The 23,318-nt window shown below is 53.2% G+C and overlaps 1 protein-coding gene across 1 annotated transcript in view; it reads right to left on the reverse strand.

The window, feature by feature from the left end:
* CDH23 (cadherin related 23) overlaps window positions 1-23,318 on the reverse strand; it is a 466,374-nt gene that overhangs the window by 13,325 nt on the left and 429,731 nt on the right. The window contains exons 40-52 of the mRNA XM_059054180.2: window positions 19,961-20,182; window positions 19,550-19,669; window positions 18,710-18,890; window positions 13,341-13,474; window positions 12,553-12,762; window positions 11,899-12,006; window positions 10,389-10,491; window positions 8,971-9,096; window positions 8,033-8,236; window positions 6,064-6,522; window positions 2,381-2,497; window positions 903-1,127; window positions 169-338 (exon numbers count right to left, since the gene is read on the reverse strand). Of these exons, the coding sequence (XP_058910163.1) occupies window positions 169-338; window positions 903-1,127; window positions 2,381-2,497; window positions 6,064-6,522; window positions 8,033-8,236; window positions 8,971-9,096; window positions 10,389-10,491; window positions 11,899-12,006; window positions 12,553-12,762; window positions 13,341-13,474; window positions 18,710-18,890; window positions 19,550-19,669; window positions 19,961-20,182 (2,379 nt within the window). The remainder of the gene's footprint in view (window positions 1-168; window positions 339-902; window positions 1,128-2,380; window positions 2,498-6,063; window positions 6,523-8,032; window positions 8,237-8,970; window positions 9,097-10,388; window positions 10,492-11,898; window positions 12,007-12,552; window positions 12,763-13,340; window positions 13,475-18,709; window positions 18,891-19,549; window positions 19,670-19,960; window positions 20,183-23,318) is intronic.

Consider the following 23,318-nt stretch of genomic DNA (forward strand, 5'->3'; position numbering starts at 1 on the left):
GCCCTGGCCCGAGAAACTCACTGACGCAGACAACCCAGAGCATCAAGCTACTCACGGGTGGTCATTCCCACGGGACTTAAAGGCTGGCAGGGTGGGAGTGGGAGATGCCCAAAGGTGCCAAGGAATGGGTGCAGGTCCCAGACCCAATTTGGTGGCCTGGCCACCCACCTGGTAGGAGAGTTGGTCAAAGATGGGGTTGTTGTCATTGATGTCCACAACCTCCAGGTAGACAGGAATCTCAGCTGCCCGGGGTGGGGACCCATTGTCTGAGGCCCTCACGGTAAAGTTGAGCCAGTGCACTTCCTCATAGTCCACTGTCCGATTGGCAATGACCTTCCCTAAGACACAGAGACACCCACTGCCATTTTGGCCACCCCTCACGTGTGGAAGCTCTCTAAAGTATGAAGAGAGGGATCTGGGGCCCTGAGGGATGGTCCCTTGAAGGAGGAGGGTGGCCAGGCAGCATTGCCCAGGCCAGAGGGCCGAGAATAACTGGCATCCAGCTGTTCTCCTCACTGGAGGGGTGAGAAAGCTATGCACAAGTCAAAGAAATGTACACTAACATGCTGAGGACCTCCTCTGGGACAATTCTCTCTTGGCCTTCTTGCTCCCTAAGTGATATTAACTGTGGAGGTTGGATGGTAGAGAGGGTGATGGAGTATTCCAGGTATCCAGCAGACACCGAAAGGGGCGTCCATCCCAACCTAGAGCTAGGCACTCTGTCCTTGCCTGTAGTTTGGGCATCCGGGAGTGACTAGAATGTTAGCCATCCTGGATCTGGCCTAGCCCACTGAGGGGCCCCAACTGGAGGGTGAGAAGCGAGCCATGGTCCCTCTCGGAGGCTAAGCAGGCACAGACACATGTTCCCCAACCCTCCTCTGGCTGATTTCTTTCCCACCTACCTGCTGAGGAGTCTTCCAGCTGGACATAGCCCGGGGGTATCAGGTCCAGCAGGCTGTAGGTGATCAGCCCATTGAGGCCCTTGTCGGGGTCCACGGCTGCCACAGCGATGAGCGTGGTGCCTGGGGTGGCCCCCTCCAGGATCCTCTCCGTGTAGTAGGTGATCCCGAAGGGCTTGAATTGGGGCGTGTTATCATTGACGTCCAGGATGTTGACCGTCAGCTTGGCTGGGATGGAGGCAGGGGGTGACAGTGGCATGGATGGGCCCCAGTGTAGCTGGGCCAGGACTTCCTAAGTCTCAGCCAAACCCAGAGAGGATGGCAGCATCTCACAGTCCTCCTGGGGCTCCCTAAAGCTTGCCCCAAGCCTCAGGTGGTGGCATGGCATGTGACCCTTGCCTCTGGTGTGGTCACCCACTCTTCCATTGGGCAAGGGGCTCGGGTTCTGCCAACTGGCTGGGCAACCCTGGTGGAACCCCTGGCCTTCACTGTGCCTCGGTTTCCTAACCTGTCCCATGAGACGGGACTAAGATGATCTTTAAGAACCTTTCCATGATTCAGCCTTTTGTTTCCCCTCTGAGATGTTCCCTCTATATAACCAGCCTGGGCCCTTTGCCTCTCTGAGCCTGGGACAAGTATTGGGTTGGCCAAAAAGTTCGTTCGGGTTTTTCTGTAAGATGCCATGGAAAAGCCTGAATGAACTTTTTGGCCAACCCACAGGAGATGACCAGGTCTGCCCTTCCTTCCTGAAAACTTGGGGCTCTGGGCTGTAAAGATAAGCAGCCAGTATCTGCCAGGCCTATCTCCCCACCCCCGCAGCTGTCCTTGCCTCATGGCAGAGTCCACATGAGGCCACCCCATCCCTACACCCTCCTCCCCGCTCCCTGCTTAGCCCCCACAAAATCCAGTGCCTCTAGCAGCCCGTCCGGGCTCAGGCTGCAGGCAGGGTGGCCTGCGCCCAGCTGCAGAAGGCAGCATGTGCGCCCCTCTCGTCTCTGCCGTGGTGCCCGCGTCCCCCAGTGTGGTGTCTGTGGCCTCAATTCACCTTTCCTTGCTCTTTGCTTCCTCTGGCCTGACCAAGTGGCTTCTTATCAGACCTGAAGTTCCTATCTCACATCCAACCACACCCCGCTTCCCAGTTCTGACAATGGGATTCCAACCTAAGTCTCTGTCAATCCATCCTTTTCTCAGTCCCCTTCCAGCCTCTACCAAGCCTTCTCCCTACTCTGAGCCCTTGGAGTTCAAGATCACACACGATTCTGGGCTTCTGGATCCCCCACTGCTGAGCTCTGCCTGATAGCTGGGACCCAGGGCCACCCTCAGCCTCACTGCAGCTGCCACCTCCCCCACCCCTCCTGCGGCCTGACGGCTGGCAGCCCCGTAGCTGGGTCCCGCCGCTCCCTCCCTGGGGCCAGGCCTGTGCCGGTTCTGGGCCTGCCTCTCTACGGGATCATGTGGGAGATGCCTGTGGGGAGCCTTACCATTTGGCACACTGACGGAGAGCTCTGGTATGTCGCTGGCTTTGTCAGTCACTGAGAGAGTGACCTCATAGGTGGCAACCAGTTCCCGGTTCAGGGGGGATTTCACCATTACAGACCCTGTAGACCAGACCAGGTCAGGTTCAGCCCGAGGGGAACCCCCTAAAATCTGGGCCTCCCAGGGGTGCTCCTGGTCAACCCTCCCACTCCCCACCAAGGGCAGTGATCCCCAAAGGACCCAGGACTTGCCGGTGTCACCTTTGGCTGGGATGACACCACAGCCATCTGCAAGCTGGGGGCACGTCACTCTGCCCCTCACTTACCGCTTACTAGCCAGGCAATTATTTAACCTCTCTACACCTCTGTTTCCTCATTTGTAAGATGAGGACAATTACAGTACCTACCACAGAGGGCTATTTGGAGGATTATAACAATTAACTGAATTTACATTTGTAAAGGGCTTAGAACAGTGCTTGGCACTTAGAAAGTGCTATGTAATTGCTTGTTTAAAAAACGCTTGTGGGCTTCCCTGGTGGCGCAGTGGTTGAGAATCCGCCTGCCGATGCAGGAGACACGGGTTCGTGCCCTGGTCCGGGAAGATCCCACATTCCGCGGAGCAACTAAGCCCGTGAGCCATGGCCGCTGAGCCTGTGCGTCCGGAGCCTGTGCTCCGCAACGGGAGAGGCCACAACAGTGAGAGGCCCGCATACCGCAAAAACAAACAAACAAACAAACAAAAAAAAAAACGCTTGTTGGAATTCCCTGGCTGTCCAGTGGTTAGGACTCCACGCGCTCATGCGCTTTCACTGCTGAGGGCCTGGGTCCTGGGTCCTATCCGCAAGCCATGCGGCGTGGCCAAAAAAAAAAAAAAAGATGCTTGTATTCCACAACCATTAAACTTATGGTTAAAAATGGTTATGATGGTAAATTTTATATGTATTTTATCAAGATTTTAAAAATGCTTGTATTCTAGGGAGATCAAGCATAAAGGAAGGTTAAGGCAGCTAAAAAGCCCTGAGGGGGTTCCCTGGAGGGGACAGTGGTGGCACAGCCTAGACAGTAAGGCCCACCCCTTTGTCTTGATTACTGTGGGGCATGACACGGCTCGGCTGCCTGGAGCACCGTGAAAGGAGCACCGCCCTGTGGCAGTACTAGCAAGGAGCTGTTTCCTTCTCTCCCACCCAATGCCTCCCCAAGCCCCTGCCTGCCCTCCAGAGGCTTGGGCTTGAACTGGACAGACCGAGTTTTGCCCATCTCAGCCTGGCTCTGTTGGGACCTCTCTTCTTCCTGCCAGTTTGAGGGCCTGGTGGCTCTTCCTCCCATTGGCCTCATCCTAGGGTGAAACCTCCTCTCTCTCTCTTTTCCCAGAGCCCTCTCAGGCGTTGGGGTGTCTGGGATTCCCGTCCCCCCTGGCAGATCCCTCTGCTGAGCTCCTGTCCTCCTCGGGGCCCCAGCCAGGGGGCAGTCACTTACCCTGGGCCGCCGCCTCCTCCTCCTCCTCCTCCTCTTCCTACTCTCGCTCCCTGTCCCCGAGGCTGGGGAGCGAGGATGGGGAGAGGGTGGCTGCATTCAGTCTGCAAAGGCTGGGCCACGGCCTTGGCCCAGGCCCCACGGGGTGGGAAGGGTGGTAGGGGTGCCGTGGGTATGGAGGAAGGCGATGGGGTGAAGCAGAGAAGAGATGAGGTGGGAGGCGACAGAGAAACAGAGCTCAAACCTGTGGGCCTGCCAGCCGTGAGGAAGAGAGAAGAGGGTCAACATCAGTTAGTTCAGGTTGCAGAGGGGACGGAGCAGAGTAGGGCATGGGGGATGGAAGGGCTCAGAGCTGACCAGGGCTGGAGGTTTGGGAGGGATGGGGTGGACGGGAAGAGGCAGAGGGGCAGGAAGCCAGCGGAGCAAGTGGGAACCCAGTTGGAGAGGTGCACTCAGAGGGCTGAGGCTCTGGCAGGAAGAAAGGAGAGAGAGGTGAGCAAGGGAAGGGGAGAGCATGAGGAAGAGGGGCAGAGAAGACACTGGAAAGGAAAATAGAAGAGAAGAGAGTCAGTTGGAGGGAGGGAGGACAGAAAAAAATGGGCAACAGTACAGCATAAAGTTGGGCTGGGTCATGGAGCAGCTCTCCATGGTCCTGAGAAACCACTGCAGCAGGAATTTTGCTAACCTGACACATGACTAAGCTACCTAATTCCTCCTAGTGGCTCACGGTTTTCCTGTCTTCCTTTTTCCTTTTTCCTCAGAGGCATACTGAGTTAATCATACTCTCTGGTTCACTGCACACTGTGGTCACGGGCACTGTTCTTGTTTTATGTATGTATCTATTCCCTTTTATTCTCATACTCCTCTCCCCTTCTCTCCTCCCCTTGGGCAATGTATTAAAGTGTATTTTTTATTTGAAGGTGTTCCCGAAAATAATGTATTGTTTTTGTGTATGTATTTTACATTTATGCAGTGGGATTCTGGTATATATAACCCATTCTATTTCTTATTCCTTTCAGTAAGTACTTGTTTTTAAGGTCTACCCATGTTTCTCTGTGTGCGTCTCATCTGTTGCTTCTAACAGCTTCCTGGTATCCCATGATGTGCACCCACCACATTTTACTCTCCAACATCCCAGGGATGGATGCCTTGGTTGCCTCCAAGCTCCTGTCACCAATAACACTGCAGTGAACATCCTCAGATAGTCCCATTATGGACCTGAGAATTTCCTTGGGACATATACCCAGGAACAGAATTGCTCGGTCATGAGGTATGAGTGTACTTTGTGTTGGATTGCTGTCTAGATGTGAAATTAGTCAAAATTCCTACAGCAGCATAGGATGTCCCCACATTGTCACCAATACTGAATACTGTCCGGCATCCTAATGTCTGCTAATCACATATGGAAAACCAATATCTCACTGATGTTTTACTATGCATTTCTCTGAATAACAATGATTTTTTTAGCATTTTTTCATAGCCATGTTAGTTTTCCTGTCACTCCTCTGGGCCTTCCAAGATGGACACCTGTAAGTTTGTCCCATGTCCCCTCCTTAACTCCCCAAAGGAGCAAAAACACTGAACTTTTGGAAAAATGGTAAAACCATCAAAATTATAATAAGATGCATAAATCATGAAAGATAAGCCACAGTTCCCTTTGTTTTGTGATAGTGTAAGAAAATCATTAAGGGTATACACACATATGTAATATAGAAATATGTATGTGTGTATATATATTAAATATATTTTTCTGTATTATATACATATATATGAAACTTAGAGACAACTTAAATGGCCCAGATATATACAAAGAAAGTGTTCAACCACCCGGTTATTAAAGAAACGCATATTAAAATAAGGTGCCATTCACCTATGAAATTACAAATACAAAAACTGTGTAATATCTAATGCTGTCAAGAGTGTGGTGACATGGGCACTCTCGTATACTAGAAGAGTAAGAGAATCAGACAAAGAGGGAGCTGGTCAAGGGAGAAGGAAGAGAGAAGGGAGAGAGGGAAAGAGCCAGGGGAGAGATGGCAAAGAGAGGGAAGGATGTGCTGTCAATAGTGGGGAAATGAGAGGAGAAAGGAGCAGCTGAGGGAAAGGGAGGAATAGAGCGAGAGAACAGAGAGGAGGAAGGTAAGGGAGAAAGCAGAGAGCCAGGAGACTGGGGCAGGGAGTCAGGGGGAAGGCTGGAGGGGAGCAGGCCCTTGTACCTGTGTTTATATTCACGGCAAAGGCGTCCTCCTGGTCGGGCACCAGGCGGTCAGTGTCGTCCTTGGCCACGATGCTGATGATGTGGTACTCCAGCTTAGGGTTGAGGTCACGGTCGATGGCGGTGACGTTGGCAATGACCGTGCCTGGCTCAGCTGACTCCAGCACGCTCACCGTCTGGATGGGGTTGAGGAACTCAGGGCGGGAGTCATTGATGTCATCGATAAGGATAGTGATGATGGCTGTGCCCGAGAGAGGGATGGTGCCCCGGTCGGTGGCCACCACTGTCAGCCTATAGGATTCCTGCTCCTCCCTGTCAATGGTGACATTGCCGACACGTATGACACCAGTGACTGGGTGGATGATGAAGCGGTCCTGAGCCCCAGCTTCTATTCGGTAGACGAGCTCCGCATTGAGGCCACTGTCCGCATCTGTGGCTGTGACCTGAAGGACTGAGAATCCTGTGGGGGTGGGAATGGGAAGCAGCTGAGCACAGTGGCTTCTTCTGAAAACATCACACTGAGATACTTTTCTTGGCGGTTCACAAGGGCTTCTTCCCATCATAGCCTTGCCAGCATCTATCTTTGTTTTTATTGCTATGTATAAAGCCTACTTTATTTTAAAATTTATTTATTTTTAATTGAAGTATAGTTGATTTACAATGTTGTGTTAGTTTCAGGTGTACAGCAAAGCGATTCAGATGTATATTTCGACATACGTATACATATTCTTTTTCAGATTCTTCTACATTATAGGTTATTACAGGATATTGAATATAGGTCCTTGCTGTTTGTCTATTTTACATAGTGGTGTGCATCTGTTAATCCCAAACTCCTAATTTATCCCTCCCCACCCCCCCTTTCCCCTTTGGTAACCATAAATTTGATTTCAAAGTCTGTGAGTCTATTCTGATTTTGTAAATAAGCATCTGTCTTTTATGCCTTTTGCATGTTTGCAATTTTCTAGGAAAATGGTATCCTATTTTATTTTGCATTCTTTGATTACTTGTGAGACTGAACAGTTTTTAATAATTTAATGATCAGTTGCATCTTCTCTTCTGCAAAGTGTTGGCCTTTGTCCTTTGCCCATTTTTGTCAATTTATAGAAATTATATAATTATGATAACTTGTGACAAATACCTTTTTTTTTCAGTTTGTGGTTTGCCTTTCAATACTGGTTATAATTATATGATGTAAAGAAGTTTAAAATTCATATGCACCAAAATTTAGTATTTTTCCTTTTTGACGTTCTTCTGTTTCTTATATGCTTAGAACCTTCTTATCCTGAAATCAGATAAATATTCACCCGAAGTGTCTTCTTTTATTTTTTAATGTTTTATACTCTTTTACAGTTCCTTTAGGATATCTTTGGGTTTCTTTTTGGTGTCTGATATGGGGTGAGAATCTAGACTAAATAAGAAGAGATGTTTTGCACACGAAATAGTTGTCACTATTGGTTTCATTGTTTCCTTTATCACATATTACATCCCTTATAATTTATTGGTATCTGTTGCTGGGCTACTTTGTCCCAGAGTCTTGTGTTCATATCACGTGGTTTTAAATACTGTAGTTTGGTAATATGTTATAAATATCTGGTAAGACAAATGTGGCTTTATTATACTTATTTTTCAAAATGTCCCTTTTCTTCCAGATGACCATTAGAATCAAATTTATCTCCCCAATCATGTTTGATTTTGATGGGAATCATGTTAATACTATTTTGATTTTAAAACAGTTTTTCCATCCAGGAACATGGACGGAACATATCTTAATAATCTCATTTTGCAGACAAGACGCTGTGGGTCCAAGAAGGGAGGTGAGGGGCACTTGGGGTTCGTGACTCCCTCTCCACCCACCCTGCTGCCCATCCTTCTCCCCGCTGGACATGACTTCTGCCTCCAATCCCCACAGGCCACCAGCCAGCTCCTGCCTGGGGGCTGGGGCCTGGGGCCTGGGGCCTGCCCCTGCGTACCTGGCGGGCAGTTCTCCAGCAGGTGGACAGTGAGGGAGGCAGGGCTAAAGATGGGCCTGTTGTCATTGTCATCCAGGATGGTGACGAGCAGGTCGGCTGTGCCGTTGAGCAGCCCAATGTCCTCAGCCAGCAGCAGTAGCTCCAGGATGGCCGGTGAGAAGGCCTCCCGGTCAATGGTGACACCTGACCTCACCGTCACCACGCCTGGCACCCAGCGCCACCAGCCGGGGAGATACAAAGGAAAAGAGATGCAGTGGGAGATGGCGTGAGAACCAACAGGGAGGGGACAGAGAAAGATAAGGCTTGACGGGGACAGATGTGAAAGAGGAGCAGAGAAGGCAACCCAATGACTTTCTTCCCCAAAGGCTCAACGACCATTGTTTAGGGAGGTCCTGTAGGTGCCAGTGTTCCGTCATTGTACCTTCCCCAGGTGCCCTCTGCAATTCTCCCGACTCCCGCCTGGGATGAATGACCCAGGCTGGAGGATTGACCAGTTCTGTTGAGAGAGGTGCTAGTATATCTCTCCTTGTCACCTGTCACTAAATCGGCCAGGACAGGACTGATGTAACGCAGTCTCTGGGGAGTTTTGGGTCTAGTTTGAGGACAGACCGTTGGCTTCCTCTGGCAGACTAGGAGCCCCATCCTCTGGGCTGGGGAAGGGGAGATGGGGGAGTGGGTTTGGGGGGGCTCCCTGCCGAGCCTGAGAGCTTATGCACCAGCAGGTCCCTTCTGTTGACCCCAAGCGTCTTCCTGGTTCCTCCTACCCAGCCCCCGGGTGGCCTAACCCAGCTGTAAGATGGGGATTGTGAGGAATGGGGTCTCTATGGAGAGCCTGGATCCAGCACTGAGAAAGGAGACCCTAGATCTAGCAGTGGGGTCACCCTAGCAGGAGGACTCGGAGCCAGGGTGGGAGAGCTGGGGTGGCGCAGAGGCCTCACCGGTGCTGTTGTCAATATCAAAGAGCCCGCTGTGGGCACCCAGCAGCTGGTAGGTCACCACGGCGTAGACATCCAGGTCTGCATCCAGGGCCAGGATGGGCCCATTGAGCACCGTCAGGGGGGTCCCTGGGCCGGGGGAGAAGGGTCACTGCAGGGCCGACCTGGCCCCCCGCCTGCCCCTCCCCCTCCCCACCCTGTCCCGGTGAGCCATGGCTGACGATGGATGAGAGGGAGGGAGGGAGGGAGGTGAAGTGGACGGGGTGGGAGACCCTGGGCCGGGCTGCGGCAGCCTTGGCAGACTGACGCAGATGCCTGGGGAGCGGCCTCAAAGCCCTGCTGGGGAGAAAACACAACAGTGGTGAGCAAGCCCCTCCGGCCCGCACGGAGCATGCCTGCCTTCCCAGCAGCCTTTGAGGCTGGCCGCTCCGAGGGAGGGTCTGGGGGCTCCCTGACGTCCCCTCCCTATGTGGGGGCCCTGTCTAGGTATGCACCCCCATCCCAGTCTGTCCAAGCATGTGTATCCACAATGCTCTAATAGCTGTCCGACTATACATGGCTAGGAACCCATATGTGTGTGTGCAGGACTCTGTGTTCACATGGCCACGAGCACTCACACTGCAGCACTTGCAGGCCTGGGAGTCCCCAGGCTGTGCCCTTGTCTGCCTCTGCAGGTGGGCATATTTGCACACGGAGTGCACTGCGCAGGCACCCATGTGCCTGTGTGTGTCTGTGCACATGTGTAAGCCCTCACATATACCTTACATGGACGTGCATTGGCACACATGTGAGCATATACACAGGCAGTTTTAAGATTCAAATTCCTTCAGGGGAGACACCCAGCCAGAGACAAGGAGTATCTCAGCTCATCCCTTTCTGACTTAGAATCCAAGCTACGGGGGAGGCTGGAGGAGGAGTGAGGGGACTCCCCTGGGGAGACAGTGAAGAGATTCTGTCCCTTTGAAGGGAGGTGAGGCTGGTCAGCACATGCATGTGGGGAAAGGGCCACACTGACCTATGAGGGGCCCCGGCCCCCCACCTGTGATTACAGATGCTCCCTGAGCTTTCAGAAGCCTCTAGGGTGCCCTATGCTCCTGGAGTGGAGGGAGCAGGGAGGTGTAGGCTTATCCCCCTCATGGGTAGTCCTTACATCTTAACGCCCCTCGAGGAGGGGCAGGGGGGCTGTTCTCAGACAGCCTTGGAGACCAATGACCACATCCAACCAGACCTGTGGCCTCTTTGGTGGCCCCTAAGAGACCTGGCAGCCCTGGCCCACCAGCCCTTCGGAGCTGTGCCCCTTTCTCCCCTCCACACCCTTCTGCACTTGCCAGGTCTGTGTTCAGCCAGGCCTCAGCTGGGCCCCCACCAGGCACAAGGGAGGTCCCTCAGGCATCTGGGGCCCAGGTGGGCCCAGTACCTACCAGCAGGAGAATTCTCCATCACCTCTGCATGGTAGGTGCTCTCAGTAAAGAGGGGGTGGTTGTCATTCTCATCCGCAAGGAAGATCAGCAGAAAGTCAAAATCCTGTGGGAGGCACGACGGGCGGGGGGAGAGGGACAGGTTGTGGGCCATGTTCTAGCAAAGCGCTCCAGTGGGAGGAAGACTTGGAAGGAGGGCGGGGGTCAAGGCAGAGAGGTAGATGATAGAAAAGCCCCCGCCACGGGTCTGGAGACCTGTGGTTCAAGCCTCTGCTGTGCTAGCAGCTCACAGCGTGGTCTTGGGCAAATCTTTCCCTCTATCTGGGCCCCCGTTTTCCAATCTGACAAATGGGGATCTTAAGTCCCTCGCAGAGATGTTGTGAAGTTCACAGAAGAAGGGAGGTAAAGGGTACTCAATCACGTTCCATCTCATGGTAAGGAAGGACTGTAGCCAAGGAAGATGAGTCTTAGTTTCCAGACCCTCCTGGCTGGCCTGGTGCCCTGGTCAGAGTTTATCCAAACTTCCACCCAGTGCTGCACTTCATACCTTTCAAAACCCACAGTTATCCTATCTCTTAGAACCTCCCAGTGCCCCAGATGCTTCTCCATTGCAGAGGTGGGGGACCCAAGGCCCAGAGAGGGGCGTGACTATTCACAGCCGCGTGGTAAGTTAGCATCAGAGTGGCGACCAGCCTCCAAGCTTCCGGATTCCCACCACCCAATGCTGCTGCTTTCCAGGATGACCCAGGCCCTCCTGAAGGACAGGCAGAGGACGGGGAGTGATAGAGGGAGAGAAAACAAGGAGGGAGGACGTGAGAGAAGGAAGGAAGGGGAGGAGCACAGGATGAGAGACGCCAGTGGCCTGCACCTCCAGCCTGAAGTCTCCTCGGCCTGTACAGATGCAGAAACTGAGGCCCAGAAAGGGCTGAGCCATACAACTAGTCAGAAGCAGAGCTGAGATGAGCCAGACCTAGGCTCATCTCATGGGCTGGGAAGAGGGCTGATTCCTACCCCCAAATGGACTGTTTGCTTTGCAATACCCACTTCCTCTTAGTAAAGAGAGCCAACTTTTTGGCTTTTGATGGAAAAGCCACCTGGAAAACGCAACCCTTTCAGAACCCCAGAGTAAATGCTTGTGTACGTGTGTCCCCCCACTGGCACCCCTGACACCACTGTCGTGTGTGCCCAAGTATCGGTGGTTTGGGGAGGAAAGATGATAGCTGGTATTTGCTGAGTGTTTGCCATGTGCCAGGCACTGTGCCGAGGACTTGACAGATATTGGCTCCAAGTCCTCTCCACGATTCTGGGGTAGGTGTGTCTCCATTTGGCAGAAGAGAAAGTAGAGGCTGAGAGACAATGACTTGCCAAAGCCACTCACCCACTGACACAGGCAGAAGTGGGGTTTGAACCCAGCACTTGCTTACTCCAAAACCTGTGCATCTAACCCCTGGGGCCATGCCGCCTGGGTACATCCAGCACCAGCCCTGCTCCCCACCAGGCCCTCCAGCCTTACCCTCCTGGCTATGCGTGGATTCTCTGGGTTGTCCTTCACGGAAATGGTCAGCTTGTATTCGGGGATCCGCTCGCGGTCCAGGGGCCGGTTCACAGTGACGATCCCTGTCTGGGATGTAGAGGCTGGTGAGCTGAGCAATGACCTGTCCCCTACTTTGGGCTCTGGCCCACACCACAGAGGCCCAATGGCTCTGCCTGTAGGCATGGCCGTGAATGATCTCCCTAATGTCTAGAAGGACCAAAATGGATCAGCAGGGCCTTGCCAGAGCAAGAGTGACCCACCAATGCCCAGGTCTGGCTGCCTGAAAGGGATGGTCCCTCTGAGGACCCCGTGGTGACAGCAGCCGGTAACACTCCAAGAGGTCAAGTGAGGACTTCTTGGTGCATCTTGGTACAAACCAAGTGGTACCGAAGCTCTGGTCCCATCCCTGCACACGACAAGCCTTGGGGTGACAGGGACCCCAGAAGTGGCTCACCTAGGAATCCAAGATTCCATGCTTCCCACAGGGACCCCACATCCCAGTGGAGGGTAGAGACTTGAGGAGGAAGTGGAACCAACAGAAGCCCAGACAGCAGAGTAGAAAAGCCCCTGGGGCAGGGTCCTGTTTTTTAGGAAAAATCCTGGGGGCTTCCCTGGGGTCAGACCCAGCCCTACCGTGGCGTTGATGGAGAAGGCCCGCTCTCGGTTGCCTGCAGTGATGTTGAAGGTGAGGAGGGCGTTGCACCCGCTGTCAGCGTCGCTGGCCAGGATATGGGCGACGAAGCTGGAGACGGGGATGTTCTCACTGATGGTGACGTTCATGGGTAGGTTCAGCAGCACGGGGTCGTTGTCATTGATGTCCAGCACCCGGATCCCCACCAGCATCTGGGGCACATAGGGGAAGAGGAGTAAGTGAAGGAGAAGGACCAGGAGAAAAGGGGGTGTGGGGGAGATGGAGGAGAGAGGGGAGGCAGAGAACAGGAGGGTGGACATGGCGGCCGCGGAAGAGGCAAGGAGGAGGCAGGTGGAGCGGGATAGCAAAGCGGTGGTAACGGAGGAAGGAAAGGTGCAGCTCGTCGTGGGGAAGAAAGAGGAAAAACCCAAGGAAGTGATAACAAAAAAGGTAAGAGGATGAAAACGAGGATAAGAGGGAAGAAGGAAAAATAGAGGCAGAGGCGGGATGGAAATGGCAGAGTAACAGGTGCAGAGGCCTGGATGACAGCACAGCCTCCCCAGGGAGCTCTGTGTGGCTGTGGCTGCCAGGCCCCAGGCCCCAGGTCCAGCCTCCACGGGTGAGCCTCACGAGGCACTTGCAGGTCTGGTAGGGGCCCTGAGGGCCTGGAGTGGCTCCAGAGCAGCCTAAGGCTGCTATGGGCACAAAGGTGGCAGCGTTTATAGGAGTCTCTATGGAGAGTTCAGGGGGCAGGGAGGTGAAGCCAGTGGAATGGGACCCCCAGACTCACCGTGGAGCTGAGCGGGGGCACACCCCTGTCTCGAGCACAGATGGTCAGGTTGTAGAAAGCAATGGTCTCCCGGTCCAGCTCCACATCCTTCCGGACCCGCAGCACCCCTTCCACGGGAGAGATCACAAACTCCCCTGGGTGTCACCCAGGAGAAGCCAGGGTTAGCTGAGAATGGCCAAGAGTGGTGGAGAGCCCAGGCCTTTCCCTGCTTCCTCTAGTGAGCTTTACTCACCAGGGTCAGGGGCAGCTGGGGCATGGGTCCTCCAGCACCCCCCGCTTCAGACCCTTGTGAGACCTGCCAAGGGCTGGGAGGTGCAGGAGGCAGGAGAACAGATAACTCCTAGGGGTACAAGCGGGCAGGGGCCCACTCATGCCCTGACCGGCCTGAGATGCCAGGCCAGGGACCGACCTTGGGTAAGACAGTTATGTTGAAAAAGTGAGGGCTCCCTTTCTACACAAGCACTCTCTCTGTCACCACTGTTGATCTGAAATCAATTAACGAAGGTGTCGGAAGCTTTGTCAGGTGCGATCCTTTCAGATACCACATCTTGTAAAACAGGATATTGGGGAAGGGCAAAGCTAACCCCAAAGGGACTCCTTGCTAGTGGTGAGGCACCCGGCAGGACAGAGCAGGACGGATTGAGGACAGGGAAGCTCCCAACTGCCTTCCATTCAGCCCTGGTATGGAGCCACATGGAGCGCAGCCATGGTTCTCCCAGGCCTATGGCCATCCCTTGGCCCCTAGTTGGCCCTGATTTTCTTTCTTTGAGGTTGCTGAGGACCCTCAGCTGGCCCTTTGGCTTCAATCCTTGTCTTGGCCTGGCTGAGGGGCCAGATGTCCGAGGATGTCTAGAGCAAGAACCTCAGATTCTCAGGCTCTGAACTGGAAGAGATCTCAGAGACCATCCCGTGTCCTTTGGAAAATGAAACGGGAGAGAAGGGTAATGACTTGTTAGAGCCCCCATAGCAAGCAAACAACAGAACCCAGACTCAAACCTAGGGCTCTGCATCTCAGCTCACTACATCCATGGGACTTAACCACTCAGAGCTGACCAGGGTGGGAGGGGTAAGAACGGGGTGGGGGGTGGAGGAGAAGAGCAGAGGTGCAGATGACAGGGGAGCGAGGGGGGGTCCCAGTTGGACAGGAGCACTCAGGGGGCTGAGGAAAGTGAGGGAAGATGAACGAGGGAGGAGGGGAGAGTGTGAGGAAGAGGGGGTCATCTCTCTGCAATCCCCCAGGAACTGGGAACAGTGAGAAAGTTACTTCCTTCACTTTCCCTTTTGACATCTGGGGGAAAAGGCTCAGAGTGGGGCAATGACTCGCTCAGAGACACACAGCACGCAAGGGTACAGCAAGGACAGAGGCCCAAGCTCCCCAGCAATTTTCTCTGCCTGCACATCCTACCTCACAACTCCCTGCCCCCAGCTCCTACGGCTCTGATTTACCAAAACAGCCCCTCCGCGGCCCACCTGCAGCTGGGATTTCCAACCAGCCCTTCCGCTTCCAGTGGTCCTATGGGCTACACCCTGCTTAGAGGGGTGGAAGCCACTTGAAGCAGGATTTCCTGAGACTGATAATCCAAGGTCTCCAAAGAACAGGGGATTCCCTTTCTAGGGGTTTCCCAGCCCTGTCTCAGCCCCTGGCCATGTTCAAGCAGATGGCCAGCTGCCTTCTCTCCGAAGCGAACCACCCCGTTGATGGAAGGGAAGAGGTTCCGAAGGCTCAGGGGAGCAGGCCTGAGGTGCTGGGGGCTGGGCCCAGGCTAGACCCCCACAAGGTCAGCTCAGTGGGGGAGGTAGGCAGGTCAAAGGCCCCCAAACAGCAAAATGCCCTCCTCAGCAGCTTGCCCCGGGGCCTGAAACCCCCAACACTCCACTCCTTCTGGAGATAGAGGGTTAAAAGCAGAGACTTCCCATCAGTCATATCCCGGTCTGCAATGCTGACTTCGCTCCTATGTGCCGTTGGGCATGTGATTAAATCTCGCCTTGATGTTCTCATCTGAAAAATGGGCTAATACAGAGGTACCATAGCAGGGTTGTGCTGGTACCGGACAAGGCCCAGTTCACCTTGTGTATGCTGGACCCACGGCAGCTCTTTGTATCATTGGGGGCATCCTGAAAGGGAGCCCCGGCAGCCCTGTGAAGGAGCTGAGGGCTTACACGGAAGATGAGGATGTAAGAAAGTGGTCCAATGAGTGGACCTGACCAGAAAGGGCCGCTGGAGGTTCTGAGAAGGCCTGGATAGAGAGGGAGGGCGCAAGTGACATGGCCTGTTTCCCAACCGTTTTTTTTTTTTTTTTTTTGGCCGCGTTGGGTCTTTACTGCCGTGCGCGGGCTTTCTCTAGTTGTGTTGAGCGGGGGCTACTCTTCGTTGTGGTGCGTGGGCTTCTCATTGCGGTGGCTTTTCTTGTTGCAGAGCATGGGCTCTAGGCACGCGGGCGTCAGTAGTTGTGGCACGTGAGCTCTAGAGCACGCACAGGCTCAGTAGTTGTGGCGCACGGGCTTAGTTGCTCTGCAGCATGTGGGATCTTCCCGGACCAGGGCTCGAACCCGTGTCCCCTGCATTGGCCGGCGGATTCCTAAGCACTGCGCCGCCAGGGAAGTCCTCCCAACTGTTCTTTGACCACGTGTCTCCTCGCAGCTTAGTGGGGCTTATAAGAGCCCAGGCAGCCCTGATGTCTTCCCACCAGCAGGAGCCCACTCCAGGTTCAGACTGCAGTGGTGGGAAGGTGACCTTGAAGCCAGGTGGCTTGGAGTACATCCTTTCACCCGTGGTGTTGCTAAACTGGCTTTCCAGGAAGACAGCCCTGATTTATAGTGTTTGTCAGTTTTTCAAGTTACCGACATGGTGTCAGGGAACCCGGAGGTGAGGAGAGAGGTGGGGAGTGGAGGTCGTGGCCTGTGCGAGCCGCTCCAGCACAGCACTAGCTCATCCTCCTCACCCCGCCCGGCCTCCGCTTCTCTCCTCTGGAGTGGGGGCAGTGTTCAGCGATCCCCAAGTTATCTTTGGGCTGTGAATGTCTACTCTTCCTTTCCAAGGGGAGGGAGCCCCAGGCCGGGTCAGCCTGGGGAAACTCCTGGCCCCTCTCACTCCCCCAGGGGCCTGCCTCTCCGCCTGCCCCTATGAGGCCGCAAGTTCCTAGGCTGGCCCCGATCCTGTGTGCACTTAACCTGGCAGGTTCTGCTCAGGACTGCAAAGGCCCGTGGCAGGGAGCAGTCTGCAGTCTGCTGGGCATGAGTGTGAGCCCTGCGCCCTGGAGGCGGGTGCAGAGACGGTCCCTTCCTGGGAGGGGCTCAGCTGCCCACCCAGCACCCCCATGTCAAGCAGACTTTGGCATCCTCCCGAACAGGAGCAGGACTCCCATGAAATGATACAACCGCTGTGTGTGTGTGTGTGTGACGAGAGCACAGGAGAAAGGCCCATGCTCTCCATGGCACAGTGCTTGGCCAGGGAAAGGACTTTGTGGACAAGAAAAGGTGACATGTCAGAACAGAGTGACCCACCACAAGCTCTGGACAGCAAGGGCTCCAAGCCTGGCCCTACAGAAGTGAGTCTGTGTTTTTAGCCTCTTAATTGAAAATTCATCCCAGGTTCTATAACCTCTCCTCTGCCTGCTGTGTCAGTGCACTCCTCTCATCTCATGCCTTTAAGTATCTCTGGGGTGACTACTCCCAAATACCGCTCTCCACTGCAGACCTCTCTCCTGAACTCCTGGCTTGTATATCCAAGGCCTATCTGACATCTCAAACCTAACCTCACCCTCCTCCCCACCACCCCACCTTTCCTGCTCCTGCTGCAGTCTTCCCATCTGCTAACAGCACGGTTGCTCAGGCCAAAACCTTGGTGTCATCTTTGACTTTAGGTTACATCTCACATTCAATCAGTCAGCACGTCCTGTTGGCCGTCTACGAAATATACCAGAACTCTCACGATCTCCAGTGCCGCTTCCCTGGTCCCAGCTACACCATCTCTAGCCCCAGTGACTGCAACAGGCTCCTACCAGGCATTCTCTATGGTCTGGCCTGAGCTCAGGAAATGGAGTGCTCCTGTTGAAATCTAAGTCAGATCACATCCCTCCTGTGCTCAAAGCCCTCCTACGGTTCCCATGTTACTTGGAGAAAAAACCAAGTCCTCATAATGGCCTGCAAGACCCAACTTCTGTCTCTATTACCTCTCTGATCTCATCTTGTCTTACTCTTCCTCTTGCCTGGCTTCATGCCAGCCACTGGGCCGCTTTGCTCCTCTGTGAACGAGCCAGGCACACTCCAACCTCAGGGCCTTTGCACTTGCTGCCCCCTCTGTCTGTCATGCTCTTCCCTGGATGTCCACATGACCCATTCCTCACCTCCTTCAGGTCTTTGCTCAGATGTCACCTCCTTGCACAGGTCTTCCTTGAGCACTCTTTCTAAAACTGCAGCCTTCACCCTGGCATTCCCCATCTCCTGGCTTTATATTTCTCCATAGCACTTAGCACCTCCCAATAGACTAAGTTTTCTGCTTAACCAGTTATGTTCACGGCCTGTATCTTCCAACTGGAACATATGTTCTATAAGGGCAGGGATTTGTATCTGTTTTTTACCATTCTGTATCCTCAGCGTCTGGAATGTGGTCAGCAAATATGCTCAATACATACTTATTGAGTGTTCAATTAAAAATCAGGATGTTTCACAAAGATTTGGATTTCCAGCATTTCTTTTAAAAATGGGAAGGGCTCCCCTGCCCCAACCCCGGGGCCTGCATTTTAACCTGACCACAATCGGCAAGAGCAGAGCTGTGGCTGCTGCAGCCCCCACTACTCCCTGTTCTCTCGCCCAGACCTTTTCTCCCATGTGTGCTCCCTGCATGGCCCCAGTAGGCCTTGAGTTTGGGATTCCTACTCTACAAAAGTGAGTAAAAACTATTCTGAGAAATTGCTCTGGCCAGGCTAGCCCTGCTCTTCAACTGAGGAGAACGGTCAGGGTAGCTGTGAAGGCTATTAAGGGATGATGAGATGTGCAGAGAAATCTGGATGCTTCCTGCATGTGTGCATTTGGGGGGTCCTGAAGGTCTGGGGCAAGGATGCTCGTCTTTCCTCTTGCCTGGAGCCTTTTCTCTGGGTATGACACAGGGGTGTTTTCTATCAGATTCTCAAAGGAGTCTGTGACCTTCCAAGGCTACCAGCCTCTGCTCCCAGATTTCAGAGTGTTCTCACCATATTCCTGGGAGAAGATTATTTTCATCATCTGATGGATGGGGAAACTGAGGCCCCATCACACAATGGTGGGGCTAATTGCCTTGAGACCTCCTTTTTCATCCTGCTCCTGAGTGGAGTTGGGGAGAGGCCCACTGGGTCATGCCACCCCCATCACCCAGCTCAGGCCCCACTCACCCAGCGGGTCTCCATCCACGACGCTGTACTCCACCTGCCCATTGGGGCCCGAGTCCCGGTCATGGGCCAGGAAGGTCCACACTCTGGGTCCTGGTTGGCCCTCGGTGACATCAAATGGTCCCTCGTAGTCTCTGGGGAAGGTGGGCACATTGTCGTTGATGTCATTCACGTTCACAAGCACCTGAGATGATGGGTGAACTTAGTCAGGACTGCACCCCAGCCAGCCCTGTTCATCTGTAAACTGGATCTGATAATCCTGCCTCATAGGATGATGGAAGAATCATATTAGTTAATGGATGTGGGAGGGCTTTTTAAGCTATTCATGTGGATAAGTTATTGTTATTGTCAAAGTCTCTCTATGGGCATAATAATATTATTAATAATAATGCAATGAACTTCTATTTATTGCTGTACTATGGTCATCTTTCTTCTGGTTTCATTTACTCCTCCCACACCCTGAAACAGTTTTTTATTATCCCCCCTTTACAGAGGAGGAAAGTGAAGCTCAGAGAGGTTAAGTGACTTGCCCAGAGTCACATAGTTAGGAAGTGGAAGATCAGGGACATGACCCCTGTTGGTTTGACTGGAGTTTGTGCTCTTCCCATGAAGGGGAGGAAGGCAGGTGTCATCATCCACCTGATAGCTGCAGCCACACAGAGAGGTTCAGTAACCTCCTCAAGGTCACACTGCAAGTTTGGGTGAGTTGCTGAGATCAGGACGGGGCTCGTGGATTTAGGCGTTTCTCCTGGAAACCCCGCTTCCCCACAGGACCCTTCTGTGACCTGTCCTACCCCACCCCCAAGTTGGGACTCTGTCCGTCCCATCTACCCACCCACCCACCGTGGTGGTAGAGGTGAGGCGATGGGACAAGATGGGACACTGGTCCGTGGCAGTGACGATCAGCGTGTAGCGGCCATGGCTGATCTCGTAGTCCAGCTCCTTGGCAGCACGGATGACGCCCTGCAGGAGAAGTAGAGGGGACGAGAGTGGATCAGTGGGTGGTGGGTCTGGGGCACCCTCTGACCACCCCTGGAGGGAGGTAGGCCCTAACATCCCGGCCATGACAGGGAGCCCCTGTTGTCCTCTAAACCAGGCCCCACCCAACCTTCTCATCCTCCCATACTGGCTGGCCCCCAGTTTCCTCCAGGACTCCATCTTTGCTCTGCTCCTACCCCCATGGTGTCACTGAGATCCCCTCCAATCCCTCTGGCCAGCTGACCCTCTTCCTGGACCCCGCCACCAGCCGCTGACCGTGTGCCTGTTGATGTGAAAGGTGTCGATGATGTTGCCTGCAACGATGGCATAGGTAACTGTGCCGTTGGGCCCCTCATCCGGGTCTAGTGCCTGAACGGTGACGAGGCTGGCATTGATTGTGTCCGGGCCCTCATCCAGTAAGATCTCGTAGTGGGGCTGCTGAAACATGGGCGCGTTATCGTTCTCGTCCACGATGGTCACGTACACGTGGGTGGTGGCCTGTGGAGAAGAGCATGATCAGGTTCCTTGGTCAGCTGGCTAGAGGGTTTGAGGTGGAGCCAGCTGGATGTATTCCTAGGCTGCACTTACTCAGTGTGATCCAACATGGTGAGGGAAAGGGAGAAGGACGAGGGCGAGGGAAGTCACAGGCTGATAGAGGAAATCACAGAGGCTCTGTCAAAAGCCAAGCTAGGTAACTGCTTAGGTCCAAGATGGCACTTGCACCACCACTCTTATTGTCCATGACATCACTAATCAATCATGGCACTGCTGAGGCCAGATGCAACCTCATGATCCTTGTTGGCACACTGATCCAGTGATTATAATTGGCATATGAGATGAACTCCAGTAACTGCTTCCAGCCCATAGCTTCTTTTTATTTTTTTTTGAATATTATTTATTTTTTATACAGCAGGTTCTTCTTAGTTATCCATTTTATACATATTAGTGTATACATGTCAATCCCCATCTCCCAATTCATCACACCACCCCCCTCTGCGACTTTCCCCCCTCGGTGTCCATACGTTTGTTCTCTACATCTTTGTCTCAATTTCTGTCCTGCAAACCGGTTCATCTGTACCATTTTTCTAGGTTCCACATATATGCGTTAATATACGATATTTGTTTTTCTCTTTCTGACTTACTTCACTCTGTATGACAGTCTCTAGATCCATCCACGTCTCTACAAATGGCCCAATTTCGTTCTCCAGCCCATAGCTTTCACTGGGCCAGGGCCCTACTGACCCTGGGCCTCCTTCCAGATCACAAAAAAACAAGTTTAAGCTTCACCCATTGTTCATGTAAATGGAAGCAATGCCTATTTCCAGCATTTTTGAGAGGAAGGACATCGGGTTTGGGGTTACTACACGTGCAGAATTTGTTGAGCTGTGAAAAATAAAGCTCATAGCGCATGACTTCACTGCAAGGACAATTTCACTCCATATTCTCCTGTGATTGGCCATTTTTGGCTGATGCTTGGTCCAATCAGACCACAGGTAATATTTAGCCAATCGAAACTCAGCAAGCAGCACCCAAGAACCATTGAGAAATGGTTGATGTGGCACTTCACAAGCAGAGGAGATAAATGGAAGAAAGAAATTAGCCATGTGCTGGTATTCTATGTCCCTCGGCTGCCCTCCTCTCTTCTCTGCTTCTCCACCTGGGAGGATGTCCTCTGTGGACTGCCTCACCGGGGCTCCCTTGCCATCTGGCTTCCAGATGGTTTGGCCAATGGGAGGTCCCGGCAGAAGACAGGAGGAGAGGTGGTGGGGGCATTCTCCCTCACTCCCTCCTTTCCTCACTGCAGTTCTGCCAGAGGCTGTGTTTCTCCTGCTGGGTGGCCCCTCTTTCACGCCTCTGGCTCTCACTGGGCTCCAGTCACCTCACGCCCTCTTCTTGTCCTTCTGCACCTGTGGGTGGTAATGGCTTCCTGCAGTATTTAGTCTATGGGTGCTTCACCAGCCCTCCGTAAACAGTCCCTCCGTTAAACTTTCTTCAGTTGAGCCCTTTCTGAGTGTGCCTTCTGTTTCCTGCCAGGACCCTGACTCATACAAACTGTAATTAGTGACTAATATAAAATAATAAGGTTATAACAACTTCAAAAACATCTGGGTAAAGAGAATGTGACCAGGCCATTGCCAAGGGCAGGGAACAGAAAGCAGTGGTGCAAAAAGCTGGATGTAGACAACTTGTCTGCACCTCTTCTGGGGTCTGGCTGGCTCTGGAACCACCTGTGGAAGGATGGACAGATGGACAGAAGACTGTCACTGACCCTGCGGAGGGCATGAGTCCCCGGAGCTGCAGCTCTAGATCTTGGCAGGGGGAGGGGTGGGGGGCCGGGGCATGTTAGGTGGTTGCTGGAACTGTTTCCAAAGCAGGTAGGCTTGACAGCCTTGAGATGGGGCTCTGTAACCTTGGACATGTCACAGAGGTCCTTTCTGGACCTTTTCTGTTAGTAAGGGACTTGACTTGTTCTTTAACATCCCTTCTGGCTCAGACATTCTGAGGATCTGGTCTGCCATCATCAGTCTGAATCCCTCCTCCATCAGGAAGGTATTCCTTTGGGTCTTAGAGTCTCAATGAATCTTCATAAAAATAACAATCACACAGAGAAGGAAAATGCATTAGGTTTACATTGCTCAAGCTTTCCCACCGGTCGTGGGGAGGGAACCTGCACTGAGTTGGGGAATAGCTTGAAGCATTTGTCTCAAGAATGAAATACCTTTGAAATCTCTCCTGTTATCTTTGAAAGCTCATATAAATTTCGCAATCTTTTCCATAATGTGTTTGCATTAGTTTCCAATAAAAATGGTGGTAGAGGCCCCAAATATTTGAGTAAAGATGACTTTCAAGGAAGGCCACCGCGTTCATCTTGTGGCTCTGCACACAAGATACAGCTCTGAGCGCTTACCACTGGCGAGGAGCCCAGCATTGCATCCTCCTGAGCCCCTTCAGCCAGCAAAAGCACACGAGTGCCGAGTGCCGCCCTACAGGAAAGGGCTGGATTCCAGCCTCACCAATGGGGGTGGTGGTACTGACATTTCCTACTTTCCCAGACTCCTGAAAGTAGGTTTAACCATCGTCCAGCCTGCAGGGGCTGAGATTGGGGGGCTCTAATAGTGCTGCCCCACGGAGCCCCTTCTCTCTGAGACCAGGACTTGAAAGAGGAGAGAGATATTGCCAGCAGTGCCAGTGCTGGGTGGGGTGCAAGAGCAGAGGACTAGAAGGGGGGTTGTGTGTGAGAGCATCCTGCAGACATCTAGGGTGCAGGGAGTAAGAGAGGCTGGGGCCTGGGTGAGAGGAGTACTGATGATTTTCTGTGGGACACACTACCTGATGTTACACACACGTGCGGGTGTGTCCTAGTGTAGGGGTGTGCCAAGCCTGCGGGGTACTCCTGCACCTGTGCAATGTCTGTGTGTGTGTGTGCGTGTGTGTGCGTGTGCAAGCTCTGGAATCTACAGTCAAGCCTGCCCCAACTCACTCACCTAGCTCTTTACAAAAGTTGCATTTCATCCATCCATCCATCCATCCATCCATCCATCCATCCATCCATCTATTCATTCATTCATTCATTCATTCAGTCATTCCACTACTGGGAGTGCCAGGACCTGGGCTGGAGGACGTCAGGTACAAG

Source organism: Kogia breviceps, chromosome 2, assembly GCF_026419965.1.
Source record: "Kogia breviceps isolate mKogBre1 chromosome 2, mKogBre1 haplotype 1, whole genome shotgun sequence".
NCBI classification, from domain to species: Eukaryota; Metazoa; Chordata; class Mammalia; order Artiodactyla; family Physeteridae; genus Kogia; species Kogia breviceps.